Source organism: Petaurus breviceps, unplaced genomic scaffold (genome assembly GCF_028583685.1).
Source record: "Petaurus breviceps papuanus isolate PSGF00001 unplaced genomic scaffold, PetGlider_PUasm1.0 90760, whole genome shotgun sequence".
Lineage (NCBI taxonomy): Eukaryota > Metazoa > Chordata > Mammalia > Diprotodontia > Petauridae > Petaurus > Petaurus breviceps.
The window spans coordinates 8,301,665-8,327,250 of NW_027187338.1; the positions used below are offsets into that span (position 1 = coordinate 8,301,665).

The 25,586-nt window shown below is 40.3% G+C and overlaps 1 protein-coding gene across 2 annotated transcripts in view; it reads left to right on the forward strand.

The window, feature by feature from the left end:
• Positions 1-332: 332 nt before the first annotated feature.
• ZMPSTE24 (zinc metallopeptidase STE24) overlaps positions 333-25,586 on the forward strand; it is a 46,600-nt gene continuing 21,346 nt past the window's right edge. Inside the window, exons 1-6 of one of the 2 annotated variants that reach the window (XM_069068061.1) lie at positions 340-890; positions 7,237-7,383; positions 16,538-16,624; positions 20,546-20,662; positions 21,612-21,764; positions 24,857-24,998. In XM_069068061.1, the coding sequence (XP_068924162.1) occupies positions 771-890; positions 7,237-7,383; positions 16,538-16,624; positions 20,546-20,662; positions 21,612-21,764; positions 24,857-24,998 (766 nt within the window). In that variant the 5' untranslated portion in view covers positions 340-770. Of the gene's footprint in view, positions 891-7,236; positions 7,384-16,537; positions 16,625-20,545; positions 20,663-21,611; positions 21,765-24,856; positions 24,999-25,586 lie in introns of both variants that reach the window. The other variant, XM_069068062.1, reaches the window with a different exon arrangement.

Consider the following 25,586-nt stretch of genomic DNA (forward strand, 5'->3'; position numbering starts at 1 on the left):
CGGAGTGAAGACGCGAGCCAAGCTCCCTGCCTAGAAGGACACTAGGGCTCAGGGATGCGGGAGAGGGGCAGCATCCACTCGCAGACGTCCAAGTCCTAGACCTGGGATCAGCCACTCCACGGAAATTGATCGCGGGGTCCAAGACTGCACCGAGGGGCCGCGAGCGCGCTTAGAACGCTGCAGGCGTCTGAGGCGCGCTTGGAATGCTGTATTCGGGAGCGTGCGCAAGGGCAGCTCGGCTTAGAACGGGGGCCAGGGTGGGGCTGAGCGGAAGTCGAGGGGCTGCCCACGCTTTCTCTGCTAGGCTTCCGGACATTTTCCTAACCTACAGGGAAGGTGTTGGATGTAACACCGCAAACTCAGACTTAAGGGGGGTTGGATGAGCGATACAACAAGCGATACTACCAGCGCACTGATATGACCAGGTGGATGTCAGCAAGAAGCTGAAGTGAGCCCTCGTGGGTGTGCTACACAATTGGGTTCGGGGAACGGATGTGAAGGTGCCGCCTCGGCTTGCTGAGAAGCCGGGACTGTTTGGGTGTAACACCGCAAGCACGCGGCTGCGGAGACGGATGTGGACGCAACCCCGGAGGCTGAGAAGACGGGGACTAATATGGTTGTGACACCGAGCACGCGCTGAGGCGCTGGGGACGGATGTGGGTGTGACTCCCCCCGCCTTCCCCCCCGGCGGGCGTGCTCGCGGTGGGGACGGAGGAGGCCGGGACGCCGCCGGCGTGAGGGAGCGCTGAGGGGAGCCAGAGGCCGCGGGGATGTGGGCACCGCTGCTAGACGCGCTGTGGGCGCTGCCGCTTGAGAAGCGCATCTTCGGCGCGGTGCTGCTCTTCTCCTGGACCGTCTACCTGTGGGAGACCTTCCTGGCGCAGCGGCAGGTGAGCGGAGCCGGAGCCCGAGGAGGGGGGGAGGAAGGCCGCAGCCCCGCCCTGCCCACGTGGGCCGCGGATCCCGGCCGGCCGCGCCCGGCGTGGGCTGGGCCTGGGGCTCCTAGCGCTAGGCCCCGTCGCAGTCACCCCTCGCTCCCCAAATCCCCCCACCCCACCAAAGCGACTCCTCAGGCTTCTTCATCCCCTGCCACCCCCACCCCGCCTCCATCCTTGGCATGCAGTAGGCACATAATAAGTGTTTGGTGCATGCTTGGGCTGAGTGACTTCCCCCAGAGGCTGACTTTGAGGATAAGACCTGGGTTCGAATGGCTGCTGTCCTGCTCCCTCCCTCAGGCGTTGACCTTGGCTAGTCTCACCTTTTCTGTTCTCTTATCTGTAAAAGTGGGGGGGGGGTTCGCACTGGATGGCCTCCGAGATACCCTCCGGCCCCCTCTTGGCACGTGGCTCTGTAGCTTCGTCATCCTTCTCATACTGATGGGGATTTAGGATTGTCGGCGTGGGTTTCTCCCAGTTACCCTATGAGGTAGTTAAGGGGAGTATTATCTTTCTGCCGAATCAGGCTGATTTCACCTAAAATGGTTCTTTCCCTATAACAACCCTGTGAGTTCGGCAGGGTCAAGAATAGCAGGCCCACTTTGCTGTTGGGGGAAACTGAGTCCAGGAAGTGATCGTTGGTGTAAAGCCTCCTAGGAACTGAAAGCTACCTGCCAGAATCCCGGGATCTCTAGAAGCTTCATAGTCCTGACCTGGGAGCCTGGGTTTGAATCCTTTCCCTACTACTTACTTGCTATTTGACCTTGAACAATGAACTTCCTCTCTGTGCACCTCATTTTTCTCTTCTGTAAAAGATGGAGATATAAAATTGTATGGTCGTCGATTTAGAGTTAGAAGGCACCTTGTTAGGTCTAGTCTATCCATCTTAGTTTTCATACAAAAAAATTATACCTCTGAAAGATTTAATGACTTGTCCAAGGTCACACAGATAGTAAATTGAAGAACCAGGATTTGAGACCAGGTGCTCCAATCCCAAATCTTTTTGCTGTTCAGTCTTGAGGATGATGATTGGATGATCTCTGATCATCCAGCTCCTCTACATCTCATGCGCCTATAGTTTCTTTTGCTTTTCATCTCATTGGATGGATCATCATTTTTGTTATTAGTGTGAAGCCATAAGATCAGAAAACTATTTCCTGAAGCTTGATGCCTTTCAACTTTATTCAGGAGCTTACCTTCTAAGCATCAGCTCTTCAGGAATCCAGAATTTCCTTGGTATGGGTACTCTCTCCACTGACACTGAACTCTTCTCTGACAATATTAGATAAATATCTTAGAGTTGTTGTGACTGAAAAACTCAAACTCAGCCGGGTGAGGCATCTCTCAGAGTTTACCTACCTCTGGCCCTCAGATGATAGCAGTACGTGGTTCACTGAGAGCTGTCGTCAAAATCTTTTCATTCTGGTAGAATTGTCCAGAGCTTCTGCTGTGCTGAGTCTTTGAGAGTTACTTTTAAGCCAGGTTGGAGGACAGACTTTAGATTTCAGGAACTTGAGAGGATCTATAAAAGTTCATGCAAGATACATGCTATTTTCTTTGAAGGCTTATGTGAGTCATTATTAAATAATGGCAGCTCTTTCTATGATATTTAGAAAATTCCTATTCAAAATGCAAAACAGTTATAGTCCCTGCCACTTTCTTCTTTTGTCATCACCTCTTCTTTTCACTCTTCTCTCAATTTCTCCCCCCATTTCTTCCTTGTACCTACAGATCATCTTTTACCTTAAGTACTTCTGCCTTGCTGTTTATTTTTATTTTATAGACACACACACACACCACATGTCTCTTTCATCTGGGAAAGGTAAAGAATTAGGTACCAAATGTAGTATAGTGGAAAAAACATTCGAATTTGAGTCAGACAAGGATTTGATTTCTGGCTCTGCCACACTTTGTAACCTTAGGCAGTTCCTCAGTTGTCTTTCAGTTTCACTTTCTTCTGTAAATACAACTGACTTTAGCTACTTCTCAATTCAGTTCAGTTTAGTCAACATTTATTAAGAGTTACAATGTAGTAAATAGTGAATAGAGCACCCCCTGGAGTCCTACTGACTCCTACTGAGTTCAAACACTTGACACACTAACCATGTGACCTTGGGCAAGTCACTTAACCCCAATTGCCCTGCCCTCCCCCCTCAACCCCCCCCCCCAAAGAGTTATAATGTGCAAGGCATTGTATCTACACTTTGTATCTACAAAGGCAAAAATGAAATAATCCTTGCCCTTAAAGAGTTTTACATTTTATGGGGAGGTGGTGGGGTACCATATGCATAAAGATAATTTGAGAAAGTAGATAACACCAACAACTGGAAATATTGGGAGGGATTTTGTGGAAGATATAATACCTTAAAGGAAGATGAGAATTCTGAGTTGTGGAGATGAGGAGGGAAATGTATTCTAGGCCTAGTGAACAGCCTGTTTAAATATGTGAATATAAGATGGAATTGGAGTTGGCTAGAATTTAGAGTTTATGAAAAAAGATTTTACGAAATAAGAATGAAAAGGTAGCCTTGAGCCAGGTAGTGGACTATGTGTGTATATATATATGTTCAAATCCTTCATACACTTCTGAACAGTGTGACAGTGGGTAAGTCTCTTAACTGCACTTTGCCTCAGTTTATTCATCTGTAAAATGGGGATATAACAGTTCCTACCTCCCAGTGTTGTTGTGAGGATCAAATGAGATACTTATAAAGCACTTGGCACATAGTAAGTGGTCTATAAATGCTTATTCCCTTCCCTCTAGAGCTGTACTAGATGTTAGAGATCATTTAGCTCAACCCCCTTGTTTTTTTTTTTTTTTTTTTTTCAGATGAGGAAGTTAAGACCCAAGTTGACTTGCCCAAGGTCACTTGGGTAATAAGTGGCAAAGTCAGTGTCTACTGGCATCAGGCCAGTACTCTACAGTATCGTCCTGGCAGTTTGTAAACTATACAGTACTCTCTGTATTAGCAAGTTCTTTGTCAAAACCTCGTCTCATATGAGATATTTTTCTCATCAAATATGTCGTTTCAAGATGGGCCATATTTCCATGTGTGTGTCCATGAAGCCCACATATGAGTCTATTACAATTACTACACAAGATCAGGCTTACTTACATAACCCCCAGTAGCATGTCTGTTACCCAGTAGTGCAGTGATGTGCAGGAGTTTTGGCCATACTGGCATGACAGTTCATGCCTAGGTTTACTAGGCAAAAATGTGTAGGAACAATTTTAAGGAGGAAAAATTTTCACCAATAATCTTATCCTGTGCCCCACCCTGAAGTCATACAGGCTGCATTTGACTAGTATGTCACATTCTGGATATAGGGATATATTTTAATTAAATAATATAATATTAAATTACGTGAATATGCATATCTATTTATATAAATTATTATAGAATCATAGTTCTAACACAGAGCCTTTGTGCAAAGTATTGAAAGATATTTTAAATGAGGCATTTTTCTTGCTGTTAGACAAGTCTGTGAGTGACAGCTAACTGGGTTACTAAAATATCTTCCCCATTCATATAGTTCTGGGTTATTTGTGTGACCTGATATCTATAATAACTATATTTTAATTTGACTGTCCCCAAACTCTCTGTGTCCCAGCAAGGCAGGGACTGTTTCACTTTTTGTCCAGCTTCCATGCAAAAGTGCTCCCTAAGGCTCTGTCCTGGGTTCTCTTCTCCCTACACATATTTTTCTTGATGGTCACATAAGCTCCCATGGGATCATTGATTGCCTTGATTCAGATCACTCCCAGATTTACTACACTCCCCACTTTTCTCATTTGCATACTTGACATCTCTACCTGGATAACCCATAAGCATCTCAAACTCAATCTGTCTGAAACAACTCATCTACAACCAATTTTGCTATTCTCTCAAAAACCCTTCCAGTTACTCAGGTTCCCAACCCCTGAGTAATCTTCAGCTCTTTGCTCTTCTCCCCAGTCACCCATTCTTGTCAGTTTTACCTCAACAACAGTTCTCTGGTCTATTACCTTACTCTTGTCTAATGCCTGATGAGCTGTACCCCGGACTGTTCTCAGAGCCACCTAATTGACCTTATAGCTAGTCTTCCCAAGTCTCTCCAGTATGTTCTCCACCAAGCTGCCATGTGATATAGCTTCAGTGGCAGTAGGTGAAAATATAAATTCCTTTCTTTGGCATTTAAGATTCTTTTTAGACTGATTTCATAACATATCTCCTCTCTGTTCTAGCTAAATTAGTCTGTTTTATATAGAGCATTCCATCATTCGTATCCATGCCTGTGTTCATATAAAGTTGTTTCCCTTTTCCTGGAATGTTCTCCTTCCTCAAGTCCATCTTTTGGAATGTATAGCTGCTTTCCACATTTAGCTCAAATGCTACTTCCTACACACACCGTTTCTTGATCTAACCAGTTAGTGTTTGGCCCTCTCCCCAGCCCATTACTTAATACAATATATAATTAACATATAGCCCTTGTAGAATGTAAGTGCTTTTAAGACAGGGCCTTTTTTCATTTTGTTCATGGATCCCCAGTGCTTAGCACAGGGCCTTCGGCTTAGTAAGTAATAAATATGTGTTAAATTGTCTCTGTATCCCTAGCATCTTGCACATATTAGCACTTAATAAATATTTATTTGTGAAATTGTGAATTAACATCATAACATTTGGAACGTATCATCTAGTCCAACCCCTTTAGTTTATGAATGAGTCAGCTGTTGAGGAAAAAAATTAATACTGTATTCTGTGTTTTAGGTATGAACCTGCCAGAAATAATTTTATTAGTTTAACATGAATCTAAATCCATATATTTATTCTTAGAGAGAGAAATGCCCAAACTGCAATAGTCACACCTCTTCCACTTGGCAGTTTGAGCTAACATTTATAAGACCTGATCCAGGAAAAGATCATAATATGTTAAAATTCAGTTTTAACTTTCTATTCTACCTAATAGAATAACAGTCACTTAATCTTTTCCCAATACTCTTTCTTTGACCATTCCACTCCAGGATTCTGTTCTATCAATAACCCTAATCTCTTCTGAATGAATAAGAAAGTTCCCAAAAAATAGAGGAGTAAAGTAATGCTGTCTATTCTCCTTGGTATTATTTGATATTGTTCTAAAAGTGTTAACAGTAGCATAAGATAAGTGGAAGAAATCAAAGATGAAATTTTAGGCAAAGAGGAGGTAAAACTCCCTTTTTTTTTTTGCAGATGGGATCATGGTTTACTTAAAAGTCCTAGAAAATCGTCAACAGTACTGTTTGAGACTGTCAATGGCTTTAGCAGAGTCTCAGGCTAAATAAACCCACACAAATCAAAAGCATTTCTGTATAAGAATAACAAAATCTGAGAGGCCCTAATAGAAAAGGGAATCACATTTAAAGTAACTATAAAGTATGTAGAATGCTTGTGGGTTGATTTACCAAATCCCATAAAATGCTTGCACAAGTTAAGTGACAAAGTGCTCCTTTAAAGTAATAAAGAACAATTTAATAGTTGGAGGAATATTTAGTGCTCCTGCCTGGACTCAACTAGTGCCGGAAAAATTGTGTCAAGAACTAGTGTCAAGAAAAATTGACGGTACTACCAAAAGTTTGTTTGTGGTCTTGATCCTATTGCTATACTGGTCAAATCAAAGGGATGCTTTACAGAACTTGAGAAAATGATAGCGAAATTCATTTGAAGAAACAAAAGACATAGACTATCAAGAGAAATAATGAAAAAAAGGTATGCATGAAGATTGAATAGTATTTTCAGAATTCAAACTCCATTATAAAAGCAGCGATCATCAAAACTATTCTCTATTGTTTAGAAAATAGAGAAGTAGATTAATGTAACAGATAGACAAGGGATAATATAGTAGAATTCAGTAACCCATTGTTCAAAAACCAGAAAACATAAATTACTTGGGAGAGAACTCCCTGATTGATAAAAATTGTAGGAAAAACCAGAAAGTAGTCTGGCAGAAATTAGGCTTAGTCCAACATCTTTTACCATAATTCATAATAAATTCTAGATGGATATTACCATAATATTAAAGATCATACTACCAAAAAAAATAGAAGAAAAGCAGATCATATATTTTTCACAAGGGTTTAGTTATGATATTAATAACATAGTTATTATGTTAGTAATGAGGCTGTGAGCTAGGCTTATGTGTTTTCATACAGACTAGGTTAAACATACAGTTGATTGGACCTAGTCTTGCTGTAAAGATAGGACTCTTAAAAGATTATTTTAAAGTGAGCAAGTGAGCTGAGATTTGAATGTTTATTAAAGTATTTTTGTTCCTACCTTTATTTCAGAGACGTGTCTACAGAACCACTACTCATGTACCAAAAGAATTAGGACAAATCATGGATTCAGAAACATTTGAAAAATCTCGACTATATCAGCTGGACAAAAGTACTTTCAGCTTTTGGTCAGGATTATATTCAGAAACTGAAGGCACAGTGAGTATTCTTTTAAGAAGAAATCTCAAAATAATTTTAGTCTAATTATCACATGTTTGATTTTACATTTATATAGCACAAATGCAAATAGGAGTTTACAGGTAAGAACGTTTTTGTTCAGTGCTGGCTCCTGAGCTAGTTTGGTTAGTGTTCCCCCGGGACAGTCAGTTCTTGACTCTCAGAAACTGCAGGAATCACCAGAAATGTATTCTCCCTATTTGTCTGCTCTCACGTCTCTCCAAATGTGGCCTTTGGAAAAATTTTCCTGCAGTACCCTGAAGTCAATTTGCTAATGATCTTGTCTATAGATATTTTCAGTTATTTTATAATTTATTTGATTGGTTCATTAGCAGTCCTGGGAGTTTTCCTTTCAGGATTATTGAGCTATTTATCCTGTTGCCCCTAAAATTGCCACTTCAGACAAATAACATGGCTAGAGAGATTAGAAATGTGGCTTAACAAAAAAAAAAGATCTGAATAGTGCATCAGGAGCAAGGAAAGCAGAAATATAATAGTGCAGTGAAAGAAGGAAAATACTATGTTTACATTCTTCCTATGGAATCAAGGCCTGAGTAAAAGAGAGAAACACCATTGCTAATTGTATAGTCATCTGTGTGTTGATCCTGAGAATCTACCAACCGTAAGAGCCTCGAAGTGCTAAAGTAAAGTACCTTCTGGTGGATTTCAGGAAGATTAGAGTAGGAGGGTTCAGGGCACACTTGCCCATTGGGAAAGATTGGTCTTTATTGGATATCTGATGTAGGCTTCACTCCAGTCCAGGGGAAGGGAACAAAAAGGGAATTGGGCTAACTCCTCTGTCCCCAAACTATATAGAAATGATGGAGGGGAAAGAGAAGGCACATGGAGATTTATAATAGTTCTCAGGTTCTGTATGGTAAGCCAGGAAAACCGAGAGTGGGTGAGTAGGGAGTAGAGACACAGACCACGACTTCTCTTTGGTATGTTGAGATTGAATGGCAGCTCCTAGTCGTGTGCTGTTTCTTTAGATGAATTTCCAGGAGCAAACTCATTAATTAGGATAATCGAAAAGGGTAGTTTGGGGGAGCATTGGTTATTGGGCTAAAGAGACATTTTCAGATGTCTCTACTAAGTTTTTTTCCATCTTGCCTTTAGTAATCTAAGGCAAGGGGCCAACTAAATTGCCAATATTACCCAAGCTGGTAGTCAGGGAATAACAGTAATGTGAATAATACTAAATGTTGATTCATTTATTTGGTTTGAGAGAATGGTGACATGCTCAAGGAGGAAATGGAAAAAGCTAGGATCATGAGATTTTGAACTAGAGAAGCTTCATTTGGGATCATCTAATCCACCCTCTCATTATACAGATGGAGAAACTAAGACCCATAGAGATTGAGTAACTTGCCCCAAGGTCATTCGTTCAGAAAGTTAAGGCAGCAGACCCAGGATTCAAATCCAGCTCTTCTGACTCCAGATTAAGGAACATTTTGGGAAGCTGAATTCACATATGTTCATGTGCACCTTGGATATGGAGTCAGAAGATCTGGGTTCCCAGGAGCAATCAGTCCACAAGCATTTTGAAATACCTAATAAGTGTCAGGCCCTGTGCTCAAAGCTGAGGTTACAGATGCACAAAGAATGCAATAATCCTACTCCCAGGGTATTTATATTCTAGTAGATCAGAAAAGACCATATATAAGTATATACAGAATCAATATAAAGAGAATCCGTACAAATGAATGCCCAAGTAATTAAAAACCATGTACTTTTGGGAAGGTGAACATTAGCACTTGGGGGATGTGGGAGGGGCTTCACGCAGAAGGTGCTGCTTGAGGTGGCTCTGGTCACACAGTCCAGCTTTGTATCCACCACACTACACTGCTTGTCACATATGTTGCCTTTCACAAGTAGCTAAGGACATGTTAAAACTATTCCACTTGAGTATTTCTCTGACAATTAGAAAAAACACATTCATTCCTTCTTTGTGTTGATTAAATAGTTGTGACTGCTTTTTTTTATAAAGCACTAACAGAAGTAGTATTTGGAAATCTTTACCTCTCCCTGCCTGAGGAAGCCTTAGTGTTAGATCTATGGCTATTGCAGTTAAGGTAAACTGAGGCACAAAGCTCCAAGCACATTGTTTATTGGTAAAGCTAGCAGTTCTTGGGACTATTAAAAAAAAAAAAAAGGAAAACAAAATAGGTGGGCCATAGTTTGCCAGCCCCTGGGTTTGATGATCAGGGAAGTCTTCCAGCTAAGTTATCTCTTAGTTCTAAATAATAGAATTTGTGAGCCCTAGCAGGTGGATATTCAAAAGTTAACTTTATTTTGTCCTTTATCTCCTCATAGTTCACATAAAATTAGGCTTTTGACATTTAGAACATTGAGGCTTATATTTTGGTTTCTAAACATATTCCTTCATAAAATAACATTCACATTAAACTACCCTTGATGGTTGTTTAAAAAGCTTGGATTTTAATAATAGCATAATAATAGGGCTTAGCCCAACAAACTGTAAGGCCCTGTGTTTGTTCCTGGAAATGAAAAACAATGCAGTCCTTCCCCTCAAGGAACTTACAGTGTAGTGGAGAGAGTTGACATTTACCCCAGTAAGTATAATATAAGAGAAATTAATTGGACCAAATTTGATAGAGTGTTCTAGGAGCTGAGGAAGAGATTACTTTCAGTTTAGGGGGGATTGGGAAGGAGGAAGTCATGGAGACAACATCATACTTGTGAGCTAGGGGTGGGATAATGGTTCCTGTGGCTGCTCGACACTGGATAGATACACACAGATAGTACTCCCAAGAGGGTTGTGCTGTCAGTGGGAGCCCCCTCTAAAGGCTGTCATCCATTTCTCTCAGGTTTTTAGAGCAGGAATGTTAAATGTGATTGAATGACCGGAACTGTCAGAACTGAGTCCTTCTAAGATGAAGTTCCACCTGGCAATCCTCTCCTCAATACCCTTGAGTTGGTCAAGAGGCCTCAGATGTCCTCTAGTACTCTGTAAAATAAAGGCATGGACTAGATGATTAAGGTCAGTCAGTTCTTCTGTAAGCATTTACTAAGCAAGCACCTAGGAGTACAAATACGGTAAGTGAAAGAATCTCTACCTAAAAGGAGCTCCTATTCTAATAGGGAGGAAAACCAGGACAGAGCTAAGAATATACAGAGTAAATATAAAGAGAATAAATTTAAATAAATCAATCTAGTTAAATACAACTAGCAGTTGAGATCTTAAGCCTTAACATAGATGCTGGGACTGGAGATGCATCTTAAAGGAAGATGGGGATTCTGTGAGAAGGAGTCAGGAGTCAGTAAACATTTATTAAGCACCTTCCTTATGCCAGGCTCTGTGCTAAGCTGGGGATACAAATAGGAAAGAAGGGGCTAGTACCAAGGCTGGTTGGATTATGCAAGATGATGTGGTTTTCCCAAGGATGAGCTTCCTGGGTCTTAGTGGAGAAGTTCCCAAGAAGTGCAGCTGGGGGGAGGTAAGGAACAAGTGCATTCCAGGTTTGGGGGAGGTGGGTGAGTTGGAACAGACATAAGGCCAGGATTGGCTGGACCTCGGAGTGCTGGAGGGAGGAGTATGAGGTTGGAAAGATAAGTTGTGGTCAGGTTGTGAAGGGCTTTAAAAACTAGACAAAGAAGTTTTTATTTCATTTTAGAGGCCAGAGGCATGCCCTGGAGTTTATTGACTAGAGGAATGATACAGTTAGAATTGTGCTTAAGGAAAATTACTTTTGTAGCACAGTGGAGAATAGATTTGAATAAGGAAGAATCTTGAGTTAGGGAGACCAGTAAGGAAGCTGCTGTTATAATCTAGGCAGGAGTTAATGAGGGCCTGAACTAAGGTGCTAGCTGTGTGAATAGAGAGAAGAGACTGAATTTAGGAGATGTGAATGTAGAAATGGCAAGTTTTGGCCATTGATTAGGTATGTGGGGCAAGGGACAGAGAAGATTCAAGGAAAATGGCACTGCTGTGAATCCCGGGAATTGAAAGAACGGTGGTAATCTCAGTAGAAATAAGGAAGTTTGTAAATCCTGTGATCATTTTTTTTAATAGATTTTTAAATTTATAAGCCTGTTCCTTTGTTAGTAGGCGTCACCTCTCTTTGGTCATTTTAGTTGACTTCTCTAAAAGTTCTCTAGTTCCATTTTTTAAAAAAATTTTTTCGTGTGGCATCTGGATTCATATTATTTTGTGATTAGCATTAGAGGTTCTAGCAAACAAGATTTTCATGGATAAGAGAGTGTTTCTTTTGTGTTCATTATCCTTTTTAAAGGTGCTCAATATTTGGTTGGACTTTCCCTGCCAGCTATCATTCTATAGCTCTTCTATACTAAGTGCTTCTACTTTTCTAATCTCTTTTTTCTAAGCCTCTTTAATTTGACTTTCATCTTCCATATGAAGTGGAAACTGTCTTCTCCAAAGTTATCAGTGTTCTCTTGCCAAATCTAGTGGCCTTTTCATAGTCCTGATCCTTCTTGATCTTTCTGCAGCATTTAATGCTCCTTTTGGGTGACTCTTCTTTTAGGTTTTTTGACACTTGAATCTCCTGATTCTCCTCCTGTCTGTCTGACTGCCCCTTCTCAGTATCTTTTGCTGGTTCTTCTTCCATGTCATGCCAGTGACTATGGGCATCCCTCAAGGCTCTGTCTTGGTCCTCTTCTCTTTTCTCCACTGTTTCACTCAGTGAACTCATGGGTTCCATGATCATTTCTGTGCAGATGATTCTCAGGGCTATAAAATTCAGCCCTAGACTCTCCCCTGAGTTACAGTCATACATTTCCAACTGCCTTTTGAACATATTGAACTTGGGCATCACCTGACTATATTTCCCCCAAACCTTCCTTCTTTCAGAACTTCCCTATTAGTGTTGAAGGCACCAGTAGTCCAGACTGACAAGCACAGTGTCATTCTTGACACCCCCTCCCCCCCTCACTCCACAAGTCTTCCTTCACTTCTTTGGTATATGATCCCATTTCTACTCCCATAAAACCATAACCCTAGTTTGGGCAGACTCTCATCTCCTCTTGCCTGCATTACTGCAATAGCCTTTTTACTCATCCATCTCCTTGCTTCAAGTCTTTTCCCCATTCCAAATCCATCCTCCACTAAGCTGCCAAAGTGATGTTTCTAAAGCAAAGGTCTGACCAGGTATTCTGCTTTACTGCATGCCTCCAGTGACTGTGAGCTCCAGAGACTCCTATCACTTTTAGGGTCAAATGTAAAATCCTTTTTGGCATTTAAAGATCTTTGTAATCTGGCCTCTTCCTGCCTTTTCAGCCTTCTTATACTTTTATTACCTACACTTTATGATCTAGTTATATGGGTCTACTTGTAGTTCCTCAAATATAACACTTTATCTCCAGTTTCTATGGCTTTGCACTGGACCCCATTCCTGCAATGTTCTACCTTCTACTCTGCCTCTTAGTTTCACTGGTCTCCTTCAAGGTTCAGGTCAGAGTTTATCTTCTGCAGACCTTTTCTGGTCCCACCCAGCTGCCTTCCCTTTGCAGATTACCTTCCCTCTACTCTTTATATTTCTTGTATGTATGTATTTCTTTTTATTCTTGCCCCCATTAGAATATATATTATTTGGGGCGGCTAGGTGGCACAGTGAATAGAGCACCAGCCCCAGAGTCAGGAAGACCTGAGTCCAAAAGAAAAGAAAAGAATATCTATTATTTGAGGGCAGGGAATGTTTTGTTTTCCTTTTTGGAGGGGGGAAGACAGGGCAGTTGGGGTTAAGTGACTTGCCCAAGGTCACACAGCTAGTAAGTGTTAAGTGTCTGAGGCAGGATTTGAACTCAGGTCCTCCTGAGTCCAGGACCAGTGCTCTATTCACTGCACCACCTAGCCACCCCCAAGGAGTGATTTTTTTGCCTTTCTTTGTATTCCCAGCACTTGGCATAGTGCATAGCACATAGTACATGGTTAATAAATGCTTGTCAACTGATGGGTAAAGGTAAAATCCTAGCAGTGACTCTCAGGCTCCTTTTATGGACTCAGTTAAAAGTGTGTTGAGAGCCCATTGGACACATAGCTGTGTGTTTCACTAAGACAAGATCCTTTCCCTTTTTAAGCTTTATATCTGATGGGCAGATACCACATACAAACAACTACAATACAGAATAAGAATTAAGTACTTGTGTATGGGAAGTGAAAGAATGAATTGGAAGACTTTCTGGAGGAGGGAGGTAGTTTTTAAAATAGGGATAAGGATTCAGTGGGCCAAAGGGGGTGGAGTACACTCTAAGGCAGGGTACAACATGAATAAAGGGAAAGAAACTAGAGCATATGTTTAGGGACAAGGAGTAATCCTGGCTGGCTAGTGAGTGCTTCTAGTACACAGAAGGAAGTTGCATCAATCTGGAAAGTAGGATGGCCGCAGATTGTGGATAGTCTTGAATGTCAGAAATGTTTTAACTTGGACTTCAGGAAAAACAGGATTTCACAGAGAGATTGCCATTATAACATATCCAGTAATTGGTCATCCAACTTTTGCTGTCCAGAGGAAGATGCACTGTCTTCTGAGGGCTATTCTTTCCAGTTTTGGATAGCTCTGATTGTTGGAAGTTTTTTCTTCTTATCAAACCCAAGTTTAGGTCTTTGCAACTTTTACCCGTTGCTCCTACTTCTATCTTCTGGGGTCACCCCTCCCCCTTTCACATGACACATTTTCAAGTACTTGAGGACAGTGATTGTACCCTCTTAGGGTCTTCTATTCTTCGGGCTAAACATCTTCACAACTATGAGGATCTTTTCATATGTCATGAACTTGAGGCCCTTTGCCATTCTGATTGTGTTACTCTAGAAGCTCTCCAGTTTGTCAGTGCCCTGCCTAAAATATTGCACCAGAACTGAACACAAAACTTCCTATGTAATTTGAACAGGACCAAGTACAATGGGACTATCACCTCATTGTTCTTGGAAGCTCTGCCTCTCTTAATGGAGCCCAAGATCCCATGAGTTTTTTGTGTGCTGTAGCACACAGTTTACTCATTAAACTTGTAATCCCCTAAAATCCCCAGATGTTTTGGATGAAAGTTCTAACGGTAATTTCTCCATTTTGTTCTTATGAAGCCAATTTCTTACACTCAAGCATGAGACTTTTATTTTTGTTCCTATTAAATTTTATTTGATTAGATTCAGCTCAATTTTCTGATTTACTGAGAAAATTTAATGGCCTGGCTCTCATCTAGCATGGTAGCTATCCTTATTGGTTTTGTGTTATTTGAAAATTTGATAAGGCCATGTATTCCTTTGTCCTAGTCATTGATATAAATTATAAATGCTGTAGGGCCAAGCACAGATCCCAGGGGCAATCTGTTAGAGATCTCTCTTTAAACAGATATGGAACTATTAATGGACTCCTCTTTGAGTCAGGCCATTCAATCAATTACAAATCTAATTGTGCTATCATATACCCCACATTACTGCATATTTTCCACAAGAATAGCGTGAGGTATTTTGCCAGAATCTGAGTAAACTTATAGCTACAGTGTTTCCCTGATATGCCACTTAAGAAAAGGAAATGAGGTTATTCTGGCTTGCCACGTTCTTGAAGAAGCCATGCTAGTGTGTTATCGGTATGACCTTTTCTAGATGTAGGCAATTGAGAGCCCCTGAAGATTTTTTAATTAATGAGAGATATGACCAACGTTATGTATTGGGAAGATTAGCCTGTTATTGGCATGAAGGGCTGATTGGTTGGAGAAGAGAGTAGGACCTGGAAGAACTGTTATGAGGCAACTGAAGCAGCCCCAGCAGGTGGGATGAAGGGTCTGCCTTAGGGTGGTAGCAGTGGCAGGGAGAGAGGGCTATTATAAAAGTGGAAACAATTGATAGTGTTTTAGAACACAACATTCTCTATAATTTGGATTTTTTTTCTAACTATATTGCATTGTACTTGCCCACACTGAAACTCACCTGCCATTTTCTACCCACTTATATAACCTTAAAAAGTCTGCAGTTTTTCCCCCTATTTCTGGCTTATATTACCTGGAGTGTCATCAGTGATCTTGTACATTTTACTGTATAATCCCTTTCCCAGAACATTTCTGAGGATACTAACACAGACCACTTACTCTTGGAGATAGTTCTGAGCTAGTTCTCAATCTCTTAGAAGTCCCATAGGGACTATAGGGGTTAATAGTACTGGATGTATTTCCCTCCCTACTATTTCTCTGGATGTACTTCCTGGATAGCACCTATGTGGGTCTACTTCCTATATGCTCTGTTTGGCAAACCTCTCACTATCCTATCCTCTATGTCTCTATCATCATGGTTTTGAAAAACATTCTTTTGAAAAGTTTGTGGTTTTGTGCATGTGTACACACACAGAGGTCAACTCGTTTGTCTAGTACTTTGTCCTCTACCATCACCACCTCATTTGCCCCCATGCACAAATTCCTCTACTCTTCAGGGACTGACCGCCTAGCCTATGCTCATGCTAGAAGCATTCCCTGGTTTACATAATCTATAACAAGCTTCACTCTTAGAACTTACATTGTTCTTTGGATTTCTCGAAGATAATGATCATCTAATGTAGTTTTATTACAGTGGTCAGTGTTTATATTAGCCTTATACTAGAATGACCATGTGGGCAGGAGCTATATCCTAGCTAAACGTTAAATCTCCTACATTGCTAAGCACAGTGCATTATATGGTGTAGAGAATGTAAGCTCCTTGTGAGTAGGAAATGTTTCATTTGTTGTATCCATAGTCGGTGCCTAGCACAGTGTACATAGTACATAGTAATGTTTAATAAATGCTTGATCAATTCATCTTCATCAAAGTTTTTTTTTCTTTTTGGAGGGGGAAGGCAGGGAAATTGGGGTTAAGTGATTTTTGCCCAAGGTCACACAGCTAGTAAGTGTTAAGTGTCTGAGGCCGGATTTGAACTCAGATCCTCCTGATTCCAGGCCTGTGCTCTATTCACTGCAGCACCTAGCTGCCACTATCAAAGATATTTTGAGACTAAATGTGTTGTCCACTTATTTGATGTTAGTTTCCATGCAAATTTACTCCCTTGATGAATTCACCAAATATGCTTTTCCCTTATGGAAGCCAAATCATCTTCCTTTACATGAGTGGTTTATACTGTCATATGATAGTTTCATATGCTTTTGAAAAATAGTTAAGATGTATTTTCTTTCACAGGTTATTCTTCTTTTTGGAGGAATTCCATATCTCTGGAATTTTTCTGGAGTATTTTGTAGACGTGCTGGATTTGGGCCAGAGTATGAGGTACCTTTTCTTATGTCTAAAAAATATTTCTCCCCCTTCTTGACCTGCAGAGGTTTATTCTAAAGTTAAACTTGTTGGTAATTAAATCATTTATTATTTATAGGTAGGGCCTTGCATGAATTGACAGTGGCATGTCAGTAGCATGTTTCATGGCAGTTTGCCATGAAATAGCTATTTGAATTAGTTCTGTGCCATAGCTGTGCAGAGATGTGGGATATCAGTCTAGAGGAGAATGGGAAGAATTCTTCGAGGAAGGAGCCTTTAGGAAAGAGAGCAAACAATTCCCCAGCAGAACCATGTTGAGATTCAGGAAGCATAGAGAAGTGAGCAGTGACTCAAGAAATGACTTGTAGGCCCAGCTTGTGGGATGGCAGCAGCCAAACGTTCTCCCACTTTATCCTTAATTTACAGCAGAAGTCATAGGATCATAGGGTCATAGACCTAAAGCTATGGACCCTCAGAAGTCATCTACTCAGACTCATATATTTTATAGTTGAGGAAGCTGAGGTGCAAAAAGGTTAAGTAATTTGCCTGAGGTCACATAGGCAGTAAGTGGCAGCCAGGTTTTGAACTCAGTTCCTTAGACTCCAAATGTCCACTGCATTATTCAGCCTTTCTAAGAAGCCACTTCTTAGGAAGTCCCATGTGGGACAGAAACTGCTTTTCTTAATAATCTTTGTCACTTTTAGAAGCTAGGCTTCATGGGCTTTGGGTCAGAGACACACTTGAACTTTGGAATCCAAGGGCAGTGAGAACAAAGAGAAAACCACTTAAGAGAAGTGGGATTACAGTCATGTTGTTTGGGTTTTTTTTTTTTGAGTCATGTTATTCTGCAAGCAGTTTGTAATTCTGCTTTAATTCCAGATAATTCCAAGTAAAAGAAATACAGAGGTTTGTTCATTTTGGCATCACGGGCAAATTTTCTACCATAGTAATTCCTGTGCATCACTGTCTGGGTTCAGATCTGAACACATGCTCTTTCCCTGATCCTGTCAGAATTATGCCAGGAGAGAGGACAATAGCAGGGGAGGGAAGGGAAGAGGAGAAACGCCTGAGCTAACTCATTAGATATTTCAATAGGAATGAATAAAAGCACCATTAACTTTGTAGAAAGTAGTTACAATGTGCACATATACTTAAGTGTGGAGATTAGCATACATGGGTATGAGGAGAGAGTGAGAATATTCATGTTTACTGTGTAATATAGTTGTCTAGTTTATAATGTCATTTTATTTTTGAAAAACAAAGAAGTGGTCCTGAAGAATCTCTCTTGTGGGCAAGATTTGGGTTGTTTTTTTAAATCCTCCTTAAGTAGGGGTCTTCAAGCCACTTTCTCAGAAGGTAAGAGCAGCAATATGTTAAAAAATAAAGAGGTTTTGAAATACTTGTTTCCTTGCTGATAAATCCAGGCTTTTAAAGGGAGGCTATTGACAGTAATGTTTCACATTTCTACTTTAAATAGTAACTGATAGAAATAACATTGGGGGGGAGAGGGGAATGCCTTCTCTCAGCAAGGTCACAACTGCAGAAACAAAGACTTCTCAGAGCAAGACAGGATATTGGAAATTAGTGAGCAATAAGGAGTGAAGTTCTTGTTAGCAGAATTAAAAGAGGGTCTCCATAGATGGATGGGGGTATGCATTTGCATTATTTAATGTAAGCTTGTGTGTGTATGTGTGTGTGTCTCCATCAGTCCAGGACTGACTGCAGCAATAGGATCTTAAGTAAAATGACCTCTTGAGCAATGAGATTCGTTGATTACTTTTTTTTGGGAATCACTTTCTTAATCACTCTAATTACTTTTAACCCCTGTTTCTCCTAAACTTCAGTTAAGCTAGCTAGTGTTGAGGGATATGGAAATAGGCTTATTATTAGTACTGGGAAGTATAAATTTTCACAAGAAAGCACCTTCTATTTGTGAAGCAAAGCTATATTTATCTATGTATATGTTGTATGTGTGTATGTATATAAGTATATATGTATGTATGTATCTCAGATTTAAAAATATTTTAAAAGAATTTATTTTTATTATTATTTAAATATTTAAACAAGAATTTATTAAGCACCTACTGTGTATATTCCAGACACTTTGTAAGTATTATTAAGTATCTCATTTGATCCTCACAACAACCATGCGAGTGCTATTATAAGTACTATTATTATCCCCCTTTCACAGATGAGGCAGGTGAGGCAAATAGAGATTAAATGGTTTGCCCAGTTACCCAGTTAGTGTCTGAGACTGGATTTGAACTCAGGTCTTTCTGATTCTAGGCCTGGTGCTCTGTCCACTTAAGAACAACCAGCTGCCATGTGTGTGTTGGCTTTGCAAACCTTACAGTACTCTGTATGTGTTAACTGTTAATGGAGAATGTGATGCCATAGAAGACACTGTGGTAGACCATGGGGGAGTGTAGCTAGGTTAGATAGAACTAGATACACAGATAGAACTAGACCCTTAGCCTATGTGTCCCTCCTTTAGTTCTAGAGAGTTTTTTTTCTTTAAAGTTAGAGTCCTCCCCTATAGTCTTGACTCTCTCATTTCTTTTTGCCTCTTGAGCTTGCTTTTCTCACGCTGGCCTACTCTTTTCAGCTCCCTTTGCCAGTTTCTTTTCTTCCTCATCTTTCCCAGGTGTGGACATTCCTCAGAGCTCTGCTCTTAGTTCTTTTCTTTCCACCCATTCCTTTGGCAGTCTCTTCTACTTCTTTTTGCTTTAATTTATTGCCTCCCTTATGTATAGGTAATATATTACCTCCCTTTATCTCCCAGCCTGAACCAAGCCCTGTATAAAGAGGATTCTGAAGGGCAGAGGTGAGGAGAGAGGGCATTCCAGCATCGGGGAGGCTATTAACAATAGTCTAAGAGAAAAGAAATGGAGACCTGAACGAGAGTGAGAGTGTTGTGAGTGAATGGAAAGAAGGGGAAAGATGCAGGAGGTATTATGGATATAAAATCAGTTGTACTTGGCAACTGATTGAATGGTGTGGGCAGAATGTTGATGGAACGATAATTCCAAGATTTTGGTCCCGGGTAACAAGTAGGACCATGCTGCCATCAGCAGAAATAGGGAAGTTTGCTAGGGAGGAATTTGCTAGCTTAGCAGAGCATAGGAGTATGAAGTGACAGTGGGACATAGAGGTGGAAGTACATAGTAGACAGTTTGAAATGAAAGACAACACACAGGGAGCATTTAAGGCCACATATATAGATTTGGACTTCCTCTGTGTAGATGTGTTATGAACACATGGGAAAGAGGGAAGAAGAGAGGAGAGAATGGGGCCGGGGCGCAGACCCCTGGGAGACACCCTCATTTAGATGGTAGCAGGAGGAAGATGAGCTAGCAAAAGATACCAAGAAGACCAGTTCACAGAAAAAAGAGGATAGAGAAGTCCAGGGAGGAGAAAGTCCTCCAGGAGGAGAAGGTGATCAGCAGTGCTGAATGGCAGAACACTTAAAGGAGAACAAGGACAGAAAAGAGCATAGTATTTAGTAATTAAGAGAGTGTTGATGAGCTTGATGTGATGGGGCAGGAAGTCAAGTTACAAGGGTTTGATAAGAAGCAGAATGGCTAGTGAGATGGTAGAGGGAGTGAGAAGAGATGAATTTTACTGGGACTCTGGCATTGAAAGGGAAGAGAAATATAAAATGTTGCTTTGAGGAGATAGGATCAAGGGAAGTGTTTCGAAGAATTGAGGAGACTGGAGCATGTTAGCCAGTGAGTAGGAGAGACTACAGTTTAGCAGGGACAGGAAATGATTGTTGGGGAAAGTTCCCAAAGGAGAATGGAGAGCATAGATGCTTGAGGACAGAAGTGAAGGGAATTAACTGTAGCAAGGAGAAAAAGATTATCTTATTTTCTGAGGCTTTGGGAATTGTGATGTTGTTTTGTAGAAATTGTAATTGTCTTTTCCTGTTGTCCTCAGATCACTCAGTCCTTGGTGTTCCTGTTTTTGGCTACACTCTTCAGTGCCCTCACTGGCTTGCCTTGGAGTCTTTACAATACATTTGTCATAGAAGAAAAGCATGGTTTCAACCAACAGGTATTGTAAAATACACTGACAGTGTTCATTGTCACATGGAGATGACCTTTCTTCTTTCCTGTCATGCTAGGGGGTCTACACTTTTACTTATACATACATCACTTAACTTACACATATATTATTTTACTTAACATTGCTTGAATAATTTGAGAAAAATATATAGTAGGTATAGTAAATATTGAGGTTTTATTTTTCTGTAAAACTTTCTGCATTAATAGGTTCAAATATTTCTCAGGTGATGAATTTCAAACCAGTTCTTTTAAAGGTGTTAGGGATAAGTGCCAAAAAAAAATGAACCGAGGCAGGAAAGGAGGCTTGCCCTCTAGACCTAACCCCACTTGAGTCTTACTGTTGGTTAATGAGCCTTCACCCCAGAACTGTTGGGGTGGCATTTCCTCTAATGACACCACTACAAATAAAGAAATGATCTCAAGAAAGAAGGAGCACTCAGAGCCTCTTCCTTCGTATTTTTTATAAAAGGTAGTCATTTCTTCATAATTATTTTGGTTATTGATAGAGAAGCAGAGAAAAGGGATTACTACCCAGAAGGTTGCAGGTGCTTTGCCTCAGGGTAAAGCAGGATCATTGAATGCTAATGTTTCATATTCTTTCCAGTACTTCAAGTATTCTGGATTTCAGTGGTATGGGTATTACTTGTATAAGATGTTAAGGAGTTGCTGTTGGCAGAAATATTCAATATCTGGTGGCCAACATTCTGCCCTAAGCTAGGCTGCCCTTTATACAAGGGTGGTCCTTCTCTGGGGCAGAATCCTCTCCAGATTGATAGGACCTTCCAGAGATTGTGTTTTCCTACTATGTCCTTAGAAACTTAGGGGTATTTTAGCAATACAGTGAGCCATTGGAGTAGGTCTTTAGTTAGTAAGTTGTATTCAGTTGGGTTATTTAAAGTAGCAGTTTTCTGTCATGTTTTCTTTCTTTTTTTTTTCAGACCTTAGGGTTCTTCATGAAAGATGCTATCAAGAAATTTGTTGTGACTCAGTGTATTTTATTGCCTGTTACTTCACTTCTGCTTTATATCATTAAAATTGGAGGTGACTACTTTTTCATCTATGCCTGGCTTTTCACATTAGTTGTTTCTTTGGTGAGTAAAGTTTTTCTCTCACTTTCTCTTTCTTTCTCTCCATTAAGCAAAATAACTGCTTTAGTTTTGGTTAGCATAAAAATGATTTATTTTGAAAGTAATCTTTAATGTGATTTCATTAAGTTAAAATTAAAAAAAATTTTTTATTCTGAATTTGACAAATATATCTGAGGGAGAACATTTCCATATATGGAGTCACAAATATTTACTATGTACAGCTTGCTTCTAAAAATGTAAATGTAGTAGATTATTTTTTAAAAGAATGTTTTTATTTTTTCTCAATTACATGTAAAAACAATTTTTTATAATTTTTGAGTTCCACATTCTCTCCTTTCCCCATCCTTGAGAAGGCAGGCACTTTGATACAGATCATACATCTGTAGTCCTGCAAAACATTTCCTTTTTAACAATGTTGTAAATGGTTAAAACTAATCTTAAGGTACAGGTTCACCTGTTTATTGACCTGTTCAAGGTCAGTGCTTATTAAACTGCTCTGCTGCCTCATGTTTGTGGGGAGCACTTGGATTACCATGACTAATCTTAGAATTTAAGAAAGTTTCTGTTGACTTTTTATGTTCTTTTTTAGATAGGAAGATAAGCAGCAAAAGAAAAGTTACATGGAAACTGAGGGAGGGTAGAGTATCAAGAAGGAGGGGTGGTTAATTGTGTCAGATGCTGTACAGGGGTCACTTGGGAAGAAGAGGATTGAGAAAAAAGGCCATTTGGATTTGGCAACTAAGAAGTCATTGGTGACTTCAGGGAAAGCTGTTTTAGTTGAGTGGTGAAAAGAAAAGCTCACTTGTACAGGAGTGAGATATGAATGAGTGGTGATGTGACATTTTCCATAGAGCAAGGATGATCACTTCAGACCTTTTTACTGGACTTTTGTACCTAGGACCCACAGATAGGCTGAGAAGAGGACAGGAGGATTGGGGAGAAGAACATGGAAGTAATCAGTATACATGTTTATTTTTATATACATACATACATGTCTAACATACACACTCACATATATACACATACATGCATACATAAAACCACACAACTACACACTTTCCAACCTTATTTCTCACTAGTACCCACCTATTCTGTTTCAAACTGACTTATTTATTGTTCTCCTGATACTACATGAATAGTTTCCTCCTGTGTAGGTCCTTCAAATGACAAGTCAGCTATTTCCTCCATTAAGCCTTCCTTTGTGCTGTGAAACATCATTCTCTATCACTTCCTTGGCATGTAATCACACACTGCAGTATGACATCTCTCCTACTGTTATATCTTTTTTATTCAGAATCATAAAACAGAGCTGTGGAAGCGATGTTAGCCATTACAATTATGGGTTCTTAGCATTTATAAAAATTAAGGAACATCAGAGGTCATCTAGTGTAGTAGGAAGCTGAGACACAGAGGGGGAGAGTAATTCACCCAGTCACAGTATTAAGTGGCAGAGCTGGATTTTTAAACCTGGGTCTTCTGACTCTTAAGTCTGTTGCTTTTTCTACTAGGCCATGCTCTTTTTCAACATTGAAATATGTTTCTCATCTGCCTCACTAGATTGTCCTTAGGAATTCTGTAGCCTATACTCCCACCCCCACCCCCCAGTGCCTGGCATAGTGCTGTGTACATGACTATTGTGTAAATGAAGGGAGTATAGTAGAGAAGCACTTGTTTTTCTCTACCAACTTCTCTCTTTCCCATCTGTTTTTATCCTTTTCCCTATACATCTGAGAAGCACTTTTCATTCATCGGGCTTAGAAACATCTGCAGTGTCAGAGAGAGAGGAAAGATGTTTCTCTATGGTGATTTTCTTGAAGGGTAGACACAAGTAATTGATCATGAGATTTTGCACAATCAGTCTGGTTAAATCTGAAAACAGTGGAGGCCCTGAAGTAGTCTACATAAGGACTGCCAAAAACTTTAATTAACAGTACATCACTAAAAGCAGGCAGAGTTTCCTTTAAAATGCTACAACTTTCAGTGACACTCTGGAGATAGAATCCCAGAGTCCAGCATGGCTCTTGATAAATGGACACATAGTATGTTTTAGCTTCTCCTTGGGCTCTCGTTAGGAGAGGTATAAGAGGGTCACGTGTAAAAGTAGACGACTTGAAGAAAACATCTTAGGGCCACTGCTAGCTCTGCTGGATTCCCATCCTAGAATCATTGTAGGACTCCGCCATATGTCCTAGATGGCGGCCTGCTTTTTTGGCACACAATGTGGTCCATCTCTTGGCTTCTGAACACTGCACTTTCCTTCTGTGTCCCACACTGTCTTACCTAGAGGCAAGGCCTAGAGACCAACCATGTCCCTGCTGTATTGTTACTGCTTCACCTACGGGCAGCTGCCACTGGAGCTTAGCTCCAAACACTGAAGAACCACAAAGCTATGAAACTTGTGTTTAAACAGATGCCAAATCTAATTTTAGAGCAGTCTTACCATTGTCCCTTATGGCCGCTAGTAAACATAGTGGGCTCACCAGTAATGTAGTTCCAGGTGGGCTGGACATGGCCATCATTCCTGTCCTCTCTGGGATTAAACATAACCAACCCTGCTTGGCATTTAAAACCGTCTGCAGTGTGGCTCTCACCTTTCTGGATGTTTTCTGTTATTCTTCTATTATCCCATCCTTCATCATTTCAGGATTGTTAGTCCACATTAATTTTTTTCAATCCTTTCTCAAAGGCTGCAAACTAATCTACAGCATTTCATTGTCATATGTGAACATGCTAGTTTTACATGTAACATTGTACACTTTTACTTACCTAAAAAAAAGTTCTAGGGATGTCAAAGCCGTGGAGCCCCGCACTAGCAGGTACTAACTCATTTGTTTTTGTCAAGAAAAGGCGTAACCTAACATGGACCCTGATGAAATAGCTGTTTGGCTGTTCTTGTTGTTTGGGCTCTCAGGAGGAGTAACAGGTCATTTATTCACTTGTGCTTCTTTGCAGTCACAGAGCTCAGGTCAGAGGGGCTGGGGAGCTGTCCCCAAAGCCAGAATGTGGCTAGGAACCTAGGCACGCTTTGTAAACCTGTCCATGTTCTTCCTTCTTCAAGAAACTTCTTAGAGGTTGTTCTCACTTTTACATTTCAGGTACTTGTCACTATCTATGCTGACTACATCGCCCCTTTGTTTGATAAATTCATTCCTTTGCCTGAGGGAACCCTCAAAGAAGAAATTGAAGTAATGGCAAAGAATATTGACTTTCCTCTGACTAAGGTGTATGTTGTGGAAGGTAAGGCTTTATTGAGGGTAAGAAGGTCTTAGCTTCGAACCTTGTCATTCAGGTTCAAAGATGTGAATGAAGGAAAGTTCAACATTTGTTTTTATAGTTAGGCTCTAAAATTTGGAATCTTGAGTTTTCTAAGAATTGGGTATACAGCAGAACCCCAATGTTATTGGGAAGTAAGGACAAGATTTCCCTTATTGTAATGAAAAATATATAAATGGAATATGACTTAACCTTTAGGTTGTAAAGATAGTAATAATTAGTTATGTCCAAAGCATTTTTTTTACTGCATCCCTATAAAATGGGTAGTAGAAACATTTTTAATCCCCGTTTTACAGTTGAGGAAATTCTGTCCTAAATTTGTATTGACTGGCCCAGTCACACAGCTGCTAGTGTTGGCATCAAGTCTTTTGACTCCAAGACCTCTTTTTCCTATATCACACTCTTTTGAATCCCCCAAAACAACAAAACATCTCATTTGATTCCAAAATAATCATCTAAGATCAGGAATACAGGTGTCATTATTCTCATGGTATAGAAGGGGACACTGAGGCCCAGAGCAATTGTCATTTAATGGAGGTTACACAGTATGGA